Here is a 12466-nt window from a genome sequence, read left to right on the forward strand (position 1 = left end):
GCTGAAGCGTGGCACCCTCCCCACCGAGGCCTCCTGCACCACCTAATAAGCCTTCCCCGCCCGCACCCCATCCCTGCCCTGGGAGGGCCGAGCGGGAAAAAGTGTCATCGGGCTTGGGAGATCCCAGCACCATGTCCCCAGGGGGTCTGGCTACTTTGACAGCCCCAGAGATCAGGGGTCAGCGGGGGAGAGCTCTGGGCTTGGGGGTGGGGTGATGATCCAAATTTGGGTTCTAGCCCTTGCTCTATCATTCAGTCATTGTGGAAAGACCTTTCCAATGCTCCTCAGCTTTCCCATCTGTTTAACAGAGCTTTGGCCAAGGCGATCTCAAACCTCTAAATTACCCCTTCTATTAATACACACACAAGCAGGGCATTGTATGTATGGCCCCCTAAACTTGCTGCACTGCAGGATTCCATACTCCTCTCCCACCTTTCTGGCTCTGACCTCTGGAGTCTGGCAAATGAGGGGGTGTGTTCCGAGGATCTTATGCCTGAGTTGCCTGTCCAAGTCCTGGCTTGACCATCCGCCTCCCTGGCACCAAGTCCCAGGGAGCAGCTGTTTTCCATCCCTTCCCAGACAGGCTCTATTTTTACCATGATGACCTTTAGAGAGGGTCTCCCAGGCCAGCTCAAGGTGTCCGGCTGGCCTCTCTGGAGAGAAGAAGCAGGAAGATTCCTCCTCTCAGATCCCTCTCATGTTTTCCCCGTCCCAGTTCAGACTGCCTGGGACATCTGTAGCCAGAGAAGAGAGTTGTAAAGTGATATTTCCCCCAGGCCCAGAACTTGGGCTTCCAGGAATGCTATAGGTGTCTGCAACTCATCTGTCCTTTCTGGGCCCTTTCATGGCAGACTCTGGGCTCAGAGCTGAGCTAGGGAGAAAACAGTTTGACCTGGAGCTATCTGTTATCCTCTGGCTTTACTTGATAGCCCTGAGTTTGAGGTTGCCCACTTGGAAAGAGGGAGGCAAAGAGTTGTTATGGGCAGTATGCAAGCCATGGCAAGGATGCATAGAAGAGATTCTAGTAGGGAATGATTTGGCTCAGATGACCTCTGAGGGCTCTTCCAGTCCTGAAATGCATTCCATAGTATTAGGAAGGAAGGGAGAGTAAGTAGTACTGGAGGACTGGCTGGGCAGATGAGTCTGGGTGGGTGAGTGAGGGGTTAGACCAGAGTCTGCCTGTGTTTCTGGTTCCTTAGGGATTACCCCCACTCTTCAGTTTCAGGCTCAGCATCTGTATTGTGCCCAGATGAGTAGGCACTGTTCTGCCTCATCTCTTTCCTGTCACACTCTGGGCTAGCCAGTATCTGGTGCCCAGTAACACTGGGGAGCCTGGCTGCAGGCCCTAGCCTGCCCCTTAAGCTGTAGTGACTCTGGTTGGGAAGCCTGGAAGGGACACAGGGAGGAATGTGCCTCAGTCCTATAGTTTCCAGAGCTGGCTCGTGGTGCCCTCTAGAGGTTTAAAATATCAGTTTCAGGATCCTAAGTGTGGGGGTGGGGGTGGGGGCTGGAACTGGCTGAGGATCAGAGGTATGTATGTAAGAGAAAGGTTACCAGGATGTTGCCAAAGGTGAGGGACAGAGGGTGATTTTGGGGGTTAGGGGTAGATTTACCCCACCCCTCAAGTTGATACTAGACCTGGAACCCCTTAGTGAGGCTAGGGCAATCTGGGGTCAGGATGGGAGAGAGAATCAGGGTGAGGTGCTTTGGAATAAAGGACTGATCCCAGAGGATTCCTCAGGCCTAAAGACTGGGAACATAGGCTCTGGTGGTAGGAAGTTGAGAGGGTGCTCCAGCTTGTCAGTGATGAGTGAGCACATTACTGAAGTCCCCTCCTGCTTCAGGGACCCTTGTAGCATGGGAGGCTGGGGCTAAGGGCCTTTTTTAGAGAAAAGACACCATCAGGTTACAGTTAATGCAATGGCACAGAAAAAGCCACTTCTACCTGCATTTCCCACAGAGAGCCAGCAGGAGGCAGCCTTGGGAAGCTGCAGTTCTGTCTGGCTGTTCTCTCCCTGTCACCGCCTTCTCCCCTAGTCCTCTTCTCTAACCCACTAGAAATTGCCTGCCTTTTGCCTCCTGTAGAATTCAGCTCTGGCCCTCAATAAATGCTTCTTGCATTCTTCTGTCCCTTGTGTCATTTTCAGCTACGTCTAAAGCTCTTCTCTTTCCCCAACCATGGAACAGTCCACGGGCTGTGGGGTGGATGAGAATGTTTGATACACAAGGGATGGGTGCTTGGAAAGTAGCAACCCTGAGGAGAGATGGGGGACAAAGATAACACTCTGGGCCACAGACGAAGTCCCTGGGTTGAAGTTCTCATCTTATCACCTACTAGCTGGGTGACCCTGGGTAAACCCACTCCTTCTCCAGGTCCCAGCATCCCTATCTGTATAATGAATGAGTCAGTTGAGGGGATGTCTCAAGGTGGTATTGCCTGGGCCCTGACCACAAGACACTGTCACTGCAGTGGTCAGGGCCAGGCTGCATCAGGGCCCAGCACTCTAGGGCTGCTTCCTGATGACGGGCTTCAGGCAGGAGGAGGAGCTCCTACAAGAGGTAACATCAGAGTCCAGGCAACCCTAGAGAGCTCAGGACCCACACCATTAGCAGTGCTCCTCTTCTGATGGGGGCGTCCTTTGCAGAGAAGGGCATCATGGCTCTACTCACAGGTGAAGCCAAGCCTGCCCTAGGAACATCCCTCACCTTCCTCTAGCAGAGACAGAGCAAAGGACTCTGAGGATCAGGAAGCTGAGTTCAGGTGATCCAAAGCAGAGTCCAGGCTTCTTAAGAGAGATGCCCTTGGACAATCTATCTGGCACACAGGTACAGGAGATCACTTCCCTGGACCCAGCACATCCCTGCCCGTCCCACCTTTCCCTGGCAGCAGTTAATGCACCTCTGACACAATCTTTATCTTCAGCAGAAACCTCTCCTGAGCGGTGTCCCCATGCCTACTGGTGACTCTGGTGCCCAGACACCTCAAACCAATTTCATTCCAAACTTAACTAAGTATCTGCCCCCCAACCACCGTTGTTTTCCTTGAACGACTCAAGCCAGAAGTGGAAGTGGCTCTTTCCTCATCTCCTGCAGCCAGTCTATCACCACGACCTGATAATTCCCCGAACCCCTCAAGCCCCTCTCCTCCTCTCCATGCCCTCTGTCACCGCCCTGGTCCAGCTACCCACTGGCTCTCGCTTGACCACAGTGAAATCCTCCTGCCTCCAGTCTCGCTCCCGCCAACCCACTTTCCACAGGGCAGCCAGAGATATCTTTGGAAAATGCCATCTGACTGCTCCATTCCACTGCTTTAAACTCCAACAGCCCTTTATAAAACTTTGCTTTTGAAAAGCCTGCTGTGATCTAGCCCCTGCCCACCTGTCTGGCCTCATCTCTCAGCACCACCCCAGCCCCCAGTCCTAGCTGGCCCCTAATATCCTTATACATGACGCAGCCTCGGCCTGCAATTACCCGTGCCCCTCTCTGCCCCGTGAACTCCCACTCGTGCCTCGAGGCCCAGCTCAAATGTCTCCTTCTCTGGGAGGCCTTCCCCACCCCCAGGCTGAGCGAGTGGCACCCTCCCCTGGGGCCCTCCCAGAGCATTTCCCATGATGCGCTGCAGAAGCTGTTTACAGGGCTGACACGGGCCTGGCTGAGCTCCTTGAGGACAGAGCCCTGCCTTATTTATTTTCAGTCCATAGAGAGAAGCTCAGAGAATGTGAGAAGGTAGAGGGAGAGAGAGAAGAAGGGAAGAAGGCAGCAGAAGGAAGAAAGGAAGGCAGGAAAGAAGGAAAGGAAAGAACAAGTCAAGCAAAGACATTGGGGGATAATTCATTCAATCACCTACCCACCCATTCCATCACTCATTCAACAAATATCCACCAAGTTCCTACCAGGCCCCACTCTAGGCACTAAGGATATCGTTAGCAAGCTCAGGAGACCGGTGACTCACTCTCGGCATTTCCAGGTGACTTTGGTGTGTGCGTGTGTATGTGTGCTGTACGTGTGCATGCAAGGCCTTCTGTGTGCGAGGGCTTGCTGCCGGGGCACCTGTCTTCTCTGGGGCCTGGTGCTTTTAGCATCTGTCCCTGGATCCTATTGCAGCCCGAAATAAGGCTGTGAGCCACCACAAGGCAGGGGCGACTCTCGTCAGCTGAGGCCGGAGCTGGCTGCAAGGCACACCCAGCTCGCCGACCCCCTGCACAGACACTGACCATCGACTCTCAGCTTCCCGAAAGAGGTGTTAATCTGAGGGTCTGACACCCCCTCCTGCCCACTGTGCTTCCGTCTCTCAGGTACCAGGATCCAAGGGGAGCTTGAGGGCTGTGGGGAGCGGGTGGTGGAGAAGAGTAATTCCAGAGCCCCTTCCCCCCACAGCAAAGCAAGGACCCTGCAGAAGGGCTGGGAGTGTGGGGCCTTGTGGAAGCCTGGATCCTAAATTGGGAAGGGAGGGATCCTAACCTCTCAGTTAAACGGGGAGGGGTGGCTAGGATTCCAGCTGGAGGGTAGGTTATGACTCTGCTCAGACTTCAAGATCTTTCAGCAACAGAGGGAACAGGGTCCCTGTCTGTCAAATGAGGGGTCCTTCCCGATGTCTGTAAATTTCTGTAAGGAGAGTATTTGTCAAGAAACAGATTTGGAACTGTGGAATCCTAAGTGGTCACAGTGGAGCATGCTTCACAAGCTCATGGGCCTCACCCCAAATGCATGCACGTGTGCTCATGTTTGCATGCAGCTTTAGGTGGCACAGAGAGACACGGAGCTGGAGAGCTGCTTGCTCACACTTACCAAGGGAGTCAGAGAGACTGATTAGAATCCAGGTTGCCAAGCTCAGCACCCAATGACCTGGGGCCAGGTATGGGTACGGGAGGGGAGATAATGGATGGAGGCAGATTGTTTTTCTAAAAGAAAGAATATAGAAAAACCTGGCAGCAAAGCAGAGGGGCATAGAAGTGGGTAAGGCTGTCAGGAGGCTCAAGGGCTCTGCCTTCTCTCCTGAGGGCAAGATAGGGACTCTAGACTTGGGGCCTACAGGGCTTCTCTGGGGCTTTGGGCCTCATTTTATTTTAAATCACCTCCAAGATTCCTGGGACACACCATAGATGCAAATGGGGGACTGGTGGAGGAGGGAGAGAAGCAGAGCACCATGGAAGGGAGCCGAAGGATGGGGGCTACGAAGGGGCTGATGGCTCTTTCAGCTTCCTTGCACCAGCCTGTGCCCTCAAGCTTCAGAGCTGAATACTGGGGACATGAGGGGCACACCTTGAAGACCCCAGTGCAGCCCCAGCCTAACCGGCCATGCTCCTCTCCCCCAGACTTCAACCTTCAACCTCTTTAAGCCTCTGAGTAGAGCTCACCCGAGTCAGTGGACAACAACAGTCAGACACCCCCACCTCCCCTTCTAATGTCCCAGAAACTACTCTCGATGAGCCTTGTGCTTCCTTAGCAACCTGGAAGCAGATCTGCATGACCTTGAGCATCTCTCTTGCCCTGCATGGACCTCAGCCTCCTCTTTCCCACTTGGACAGCCCTTGCTTGAGACTGGAGTGAGATATGGCTATGTGGGGCTGAGGCTGGGTGGATCAAGGACTAGGAGGAACGGAGGCAGCTGGACCCATCTGTAGGGGTGTCTCCTCCACAGGATGATCCCCAAGGAGCAGAAGGGGCCAGTGATGACTACCACGGGGGACCTCACTGAACCAGGTAAGGCTGCCCCAGCCACTGGGCATCCCTCAGATCCCATCCTTTCTTGGTCCCAGGCTATAGCCACTCAGCCTGCTGGCCCCAGGCCTGGGCAAACAGGTGTGAGTTCCAGGCCAGCCTGTGGAATCTGCCGCCTGGGCTGGGAAGTTTCCCGAAGCATTGGGAGGGGCCTGGCCCTGATTTCGGGGCACACGAGAGCTGAGGTTGAGTGCCATAGACTAGGCCCTGGCCCCACCTGAGTCATTCCCTCAGCCCCAGATTGAGCTTTGAGGGTCCCAGATCGAACCCTACCAATGGGCCAAGCTTCCCACATAATTGCCTGTGCTTTAACTGGGGGTCTCACTGAGCAGCCACAGCACGAGACAAGGGGTCAGGGGAGAGTGGGGCAGTGGGGCAAGAGCAGGCTGCCCAATCTGAGACAAACCATTTCACGTAAAAGCTGATTCATCCAGTGGATAAATCATCTAAAATACATATTTATTAATTTTATAAGACCTCTTCCAGAACTCTTGGCAAAATTTTGGAGTCTTTATTTGGCCTACTTCAGAGCATTTTATGTATTTTAAAAAGAAATTCAGCTAAGTCAGAAGTCTCACACTTTTCTGTGAATCATAGTGACATGGCGCTGTTGCTTAAAAGTACAGATTACTGAGGGAGCGCACAGTTACTGAGGGAGTCAGGGGGCCGATCAGAATCCAGGTTGCCCAGCTCAGTGCCCACCAACCTGGGGCTGGGTATGGGAGGTACAGATAGAAGCAGGTTATTTATCTAAAAGAAGGACTATAGAGAAACCTGGCGGCAAAGCAGAGGGGCACGGAAGTGGGTAAGGCTGTCAGGAGGCTCATCCCAATATCCCTACCCAGGAGTTCTGATCCAGGGGACCTAGGGAGGAGGCCAAGCATTAGCCACTTAGACAAGTACCCGGATGGTTCCCATGCAGGAGAGCAGTGAACCAAGCTCTGATAAATCCCTGCCTAAGGACTTTGCTGCAGTTTTGCCTCCTTAGGTGAGGTGTTCTAAGAACTGTTTCATCATGTGTACAGCTTTATCTGTGGGGCATACTTTTAATCCATTTTGTGTGTTCTTGCCTCCTTTTGATGGTTTCATTTTTTTTTCATTCCATGATTTTCATGCTGAAATATGTAAGCTTTGTGAGATATCGAGGCTCTAAATAGAAGAACCAGGCAAAGCATTTTCTTTTCTTGTCTAATTAGTTACAGACCCCCCAATGTTGATGCACATCATTTATGCCAGACTGGAAATAAGTTTTTTGTTGTTGTTGTTGATTATTGCTAGAGTATTAATTAAGGACAATTTTGAAACTAAAGAAAAGTAGAAAGGGAGAAAAATCGCATGAGCTCATCACCAAAAGACAGCCATTGTAAAATAATAATAAAACACTGTTCTTGTGCACTTACTGTGTCTCAGATATGGTGCTAAGAGCATTTGAACTTTTTGTTATGTATATAACCCTCACAACAACTCTGTAAATTAGATACGATTATGCCCATTTTTTAGATGAGAAAACAGAGACTCAGGAAAGCCAGGAAATCACATCCTCTGTAGATGCAGAACAGATTTGACCCCAGATCTCTTTGTCTCCAAAACTGCTCCTTTACCACATGGTTACATAAATAAAACATTCATTTTATAAAATATTCAGACAAAACAGATATGAATGACTTTGAAAGCGAAAGTTCCTCATAATGAAACCATCTGGAGATAACCATTGTTAACAGATTTGTGTAAATCCTTCTTCTGTTCATATATAAACATTTATATAAGCACATACACACGTGGGCTGAATACTATACACTGTGTTCGTCATCTTAAACTTTTTTTCACTTTGCAGCACACCACATCTTAAATTTTTTTCACTCAGCTACATACCACATCTTAAATTTTTTTCACTTAGCAGCATACCACAGACTTCTTCCCATCTTAGTATAATTTATCTCACCCCTCCCCTCCCCCAGCATATAAGATATTATATATATTTATACACCCTCCTCTGACAAGGAGGCCATGAAGGCTTGACTAAGGTTAGGGGTAGAGCCTGAGGATTCCTGAACAAGTGACTTGTTGAGATTGCACTCCTAGGAGAAGGGAAGTGACAAAAGCAGGACTGGGCAGAGGAAATTGCTAAGGAAGGAAGTGGGTTCCAGAGCATAAATTAATTGCCCTATAGAAATCATCTCAGCTAAAAAAAAAAAGAAAGAAATCATCTCAGCTTTAGCAGGGAGGCTGTTGCGGCCTCTACTCACCGGGGCAGTTCTCTGCAGAGGTGGCCGTTGTGAGCTGTTAGTCACTGATAAAGGGTGTCCAGGCAGCATCCCCTGTAAGACTGATTCCCCGTTTTCATAATCTGACACCTCACTGCAGCAAACATCCTCATACGTATATCCTTGGGTGTATTTATTCAACTTTTCTCCCCAGGGATGAATGCCTAGAATTAGAATTGCTTAGTCAAAATAGGTTTCATCTATAGCTTTTTTTTTTTTTTTTTTGGTCTTTAAATATTGAGTTCAGTTCATCTGAACAGCAGTTGAGAATATATGTCAGGGGACTTTTATTACATATTTTAGGTATGTATTTAGGTATTACATATTTAGGTCTTTCATCTGTTTAAGACAGAGTGCATTGTCTCGTTTGAAAGAAAACAAAAACAGTGCAAACAATTTCCAGCCCTCCTCCTTTGTATATCCCATAAATAGTCACTGCTCATATTTGGCATGTCTCCTTGCAGATTCAATACATGCATAAGCATATACTTATTTTTTTAAACACATGAGTGGGATCTTAGAATACAAATTCTTCAGAAATTTGCTTTTTTCCCCCCTCTTAATCTATAGTGGATTTCTTTCTGATTCTAATGTGTAGAAGTTTCTTTCTCTACATTTGCTGAAAGAATGAAAAAACCATCAGCCTCCTTTTTCAAAGGCCATTTAGGATTCCGCTGAGTGGGATGAAGCGCCACACTTGCACGGCCCTCAGAGCTGACTGCTGACCACATCCGTCTTCCTCCCCCAGTCACTCTCTCTACTGTTCTCTGGGACAATTTCAGCAACCGCTCTTCTCAAACCTAAAGTACCTCCTCCCCGACTTCCATTCTCAGCTGGTGACCTTGCTTCTTATTTCACTAGAAAAGGAGCCAAAGGAGACTTCTGCAGGCTCCCGCCTCCACATCTGTCCGCTTGTTTGCCTCTGTGTCCCTGTCTCGGTTTTCCTAGCGTGAGAGGTGAACTCTCCGTGCACCTGTCCGAAGCCAACGCTTCTAGCTGGGCGCCAGACACCCTCCCTGCTCTCTCCCCCGCTCTAGGACATTCCTTCAGTAATTCTCCTCTTTAAAAACAAGCAAGCAAACAAATCCCTCTTGTTTCCATAGCTGCATCCAGCCGTGGTCCTTCAGAGCACAGCTCCTCAAAGCTGCTATCTTTACTTCCCTCCTCTCTCTCTTTTCAACATTTTATTTAACCAACTTATACACACACACACACCAAAGTAGAGAGTTCAGACCCCCGAGGTCCCCCTTTTATTCTTGGAGTCCAGAACAAATCCCAAGAAACATGTCATTCCACCCCCCCAACCCAAACACTTCACTATGCATCAAAAGTAATAAAAAGCACATTTCCTTACATGTAAAGGTATTAACACACTGACCAAAATGAGCAATACTGATTTAATACTATCTAATAACCAGTCCTGTAGTCAACTTTCTCCAATTTTCTTGTTTGTTCACGGATATCTAAATAAGAGCCACTTTGGATTCTAACATTATCTAGTTTCATGTGTACAACATTATATTTCTACTTCTGTACACACTAGAGCATGAAAAGTGAAAGTGTTAGTCCTGTCCAACTATTTGAGACCCTGTGGGCTGTAGCCCACCAGGCTCCTCTGTCCACAGAATTCTCCAGGCAAGAATACTGAAGTTGATAGCCATTCCCATCTCCAAGGGATCGCCCCAACCCACGAATCACTCTGGTCTCCTTTATTACAGGTAGATTCTTTACCATCTAAGCCACCAGGGAAGCCCATACACTATAGCATGCTCACCACCAAAAGTATGGTTTCTACCTTTCACCACAGTTGACCCCTTTACTCATCTCGTCCTCCCTCTTGGCCCCATTCCCTTCTAGCAACCACTACTCTGTTCTCTGTATCTGCATGTTTGTTGATGTTTGGTTTGATCATTCATGTTGGCTTTTGTTTATGTTTGTTTTTATATTCTGCATGTGAGTGAAATCATATGGTTGTCCTTATCTGACTTATTTCACTTAGCACAGCACCTTCAAGGGCCCTTGTTTTTATTTGGTAGCTATGTCTCTTAAATCTCCCTTAATCTAAATCACCGTCACCCCCTCCTTTTTTTTCCATGTCATTCACTCCTTTGAAGAAACTGGGCCAGATGCTCTGTCCAAGTCCCACATCCTAGATTTGGCTCATTGCTTCCTCACGGTATGGTTAAACTGTTCCTCAGTCCCTTTTCTCTTGAACCTTTTCCAATAAGGCTTTCACACCCAAGTACACCACAGGGACTGCTTTTGTGGAGATTACCAATAATAACCCCGTGTTACTAAATATAATGGTCAATTTTCAGCCCTCCTCTGACTCGACACGTCAGCAACATTTGACTCTGTTGATCAGTTCATTGTCCCTGAAACACTTTCAGCCTTTGGTCCTAGGACACCACAGTCTTTAGATTTCCTCCTGCTTCTCCCCAGGCTCAGGCTGTTTTCATCTCCTCGATCTAAATGTTGGAGGCTCTGAGGCTCAGTCTGTAGATGTTGGAGGCCCCGGGGCTCAGTCTGTAGAGCTCTTATGCATCCTCATAACCTTGGTGATCTCAGCCAGCCTCCAGGCTCAGAATGTCATTTAGAGAGCTGGAACATGAACCCACGTGGATCTGATTTTAGAGATGACACTGCCTACGCTGTCCATACACATCCCGCTCCTACCAGCGTCCTCATCATCTCCAACACTCCTCTATTCCCAAAGTCCCCCTTTGTTGGGCCAGCATGAAATGTGCATTTTGCTGGTGGGGAAGCACAAAGGATATGCATAGGCCCCCAGATTACTGACAGTCATCAGCCCCGAAATCCTCCTACATGGCTGTAATGACTGGTCCTAACCATGAGGAAAGAAATCAACAGAAAACTCTTCACTGAAAAACGACGATAGCAAATACCATTTGTATACTCCCAATGTCCCAGTTTTTACATCCAAGTCAGTTTTCTCCCACAAACATTATACTCATAAATCCAGCTCCCTCCTCAGCATCTCCAATGGGATGCCTACAAGACTCTTCACACCTTATTCTCAGTTTTGGAGACCATTAGAGGAGTTTGAATATGGGTTAGGCATTACATTGATATAAAACAAAAATTCATTCACTTGAAAAGGAAGAGAGCTTTGAATAAAAGCAAGTTACAAAGAAGCTATGTTATGATTTCATTTTGGTTAAAAAATAACATGAATATATGGTCAATTAAGAAGATGGGGGACTTCCCTTGTGGTTCAGTTGGTAAAGAATCTGCCCGCAATGTGGGAGACCTGGGTTCAATCCCTGGGTTGGGAAGATTCCCTGGAGAAGGGAAAGGCTCCCCACTCCAGTATTCTGGCCTGGAGAATCTCAAGGACAGAGGAACCTAGCAGGCTACAGTCCTGCTAGGACTATACTCTGGACTGTATAGTCCATGGGGTCGCAAAGAGTCGGACACGACCAAGTGACCCTCACTTCACTTCACGAAGACAGGAAAGGCATACACACTAACGGGTTAGGGGTGGTAATCTCTGGATGGTAGAAAATGGTGTTCTTCTTTCCTTTTTCTCTTATGTCTATATTTTCTAACTCTCTTCAATGTACACATATGCTGTTTTGGTGGCGCTAATGGTAAAGAATCCACCTGCCAGTGCAGGAGATGTAAGAGATGCAAATTCGATCCCTGGGCTGGGAAGGTCCCCTGGAGGAAGGCATGGCAACCTACTCTAGTATTCTTGCCTGGAGAATCCAATGGAGAGAGGAGCCTAGCAGGTTACAGTCCATATAGTCGCAAAGAGTTGGACACTACTGAGCAACTTAGCATGCACACACAGCACATCATGATAAAAGGCTATTTTAAAATGAAAAGAAGACATGTCTAGACCTGAATGCTTGAGAGCGGCTGCTGCATCCTCCCAGCAGCTCAGGCCAGAAACCTTGCCATCACCTCCACTCCTCTGTCTCTCTCTCACATCCCACCCCAAGGGCCTTCCTTCAGAAGATATCTAGAATCTGATAATTTCTCATCACTTCCACCATTATGGGCACACAGCTGCACAGGAGATTCAGGGACTAAATACACCTGGCAAAAGAATATCTGAAATGATGCTTGATTTCAGCATCAGTTCAGTTCAGTCACTCAGTCATGACTCTTTGCGACCTCACAAATCGCAGCACGCCAGGCCTCTCTGTCCATCACCAACTCCCGGAGTTCACTCAGACTCACGTCCATCGAGTCAGTGATGCCATCCAGCCATCTCATCCTCTGTTGTCCCCTTCTCCTCCTGCCCCCAATCCCTCCCAGCATCAGACTCTTTTCCAATGAGTCAACTCTTCGCATGAGGTGGCCAAAGTACTGGAGTTTCAGCTTTAGCATCATTCCTTCCAAAGAAATCCCAGGGCTCATCTCCTTCAGAATGGACTGGTTGGATCTCCTTGCAGTCCAAGGGACTCTCAAGAGTCTTCTCCAACACCACAGTTCAAAAGCATCAATTTTTCGGC

At 48.6% G+C, this 12466-nt stretch overlaps 1 protein-coding gene across 4 annotated transcripts in view; it reads left to right on the plus strand.

The window, feature by feature from the left end:
- Positions 1 to 3534: 3534 nt before the first annotated feature.
- MYOZ3 (myozenin 3) overlaps positions 3535 to 12466 on the plus strand; it is a 17616-nt gene continuing 8684 nt past the window's right edge. The window contains exons 1-2 of one of the 4 annotated variants that reach the window (XM_010850578.1): positions 3535 to 3967; positions 5625 to 5703. In XM_010850578.1, coding sequence (XP_010848880.1) covers positions 5643 to 5703 — 61 coding nt within the window. In that variant the 5' untranslated portion in view covers positions 3535 to 3967; positions 5625 to 5642. The other 3 variants (XM_010850576.1, XM_010850580.1, XM_010850577.1) reach the window with 3 other exon arrangements.

Source organism: Bison bison, unplaced genomic scaffold, assembly GCF_000754665.1.
Source record: "Bison bison bison isolate TAMUID 2011002044 unplaced genomic scaffold, Bison_UMD1.0 scf7180017864291, whole genome shotgun sequence".
Taxonomy (NCBI): Eukaryota; Metazoa; Chordata; class Mammalia; order Artiodactyla; family Bovidae; genus Bison; species Bison bison.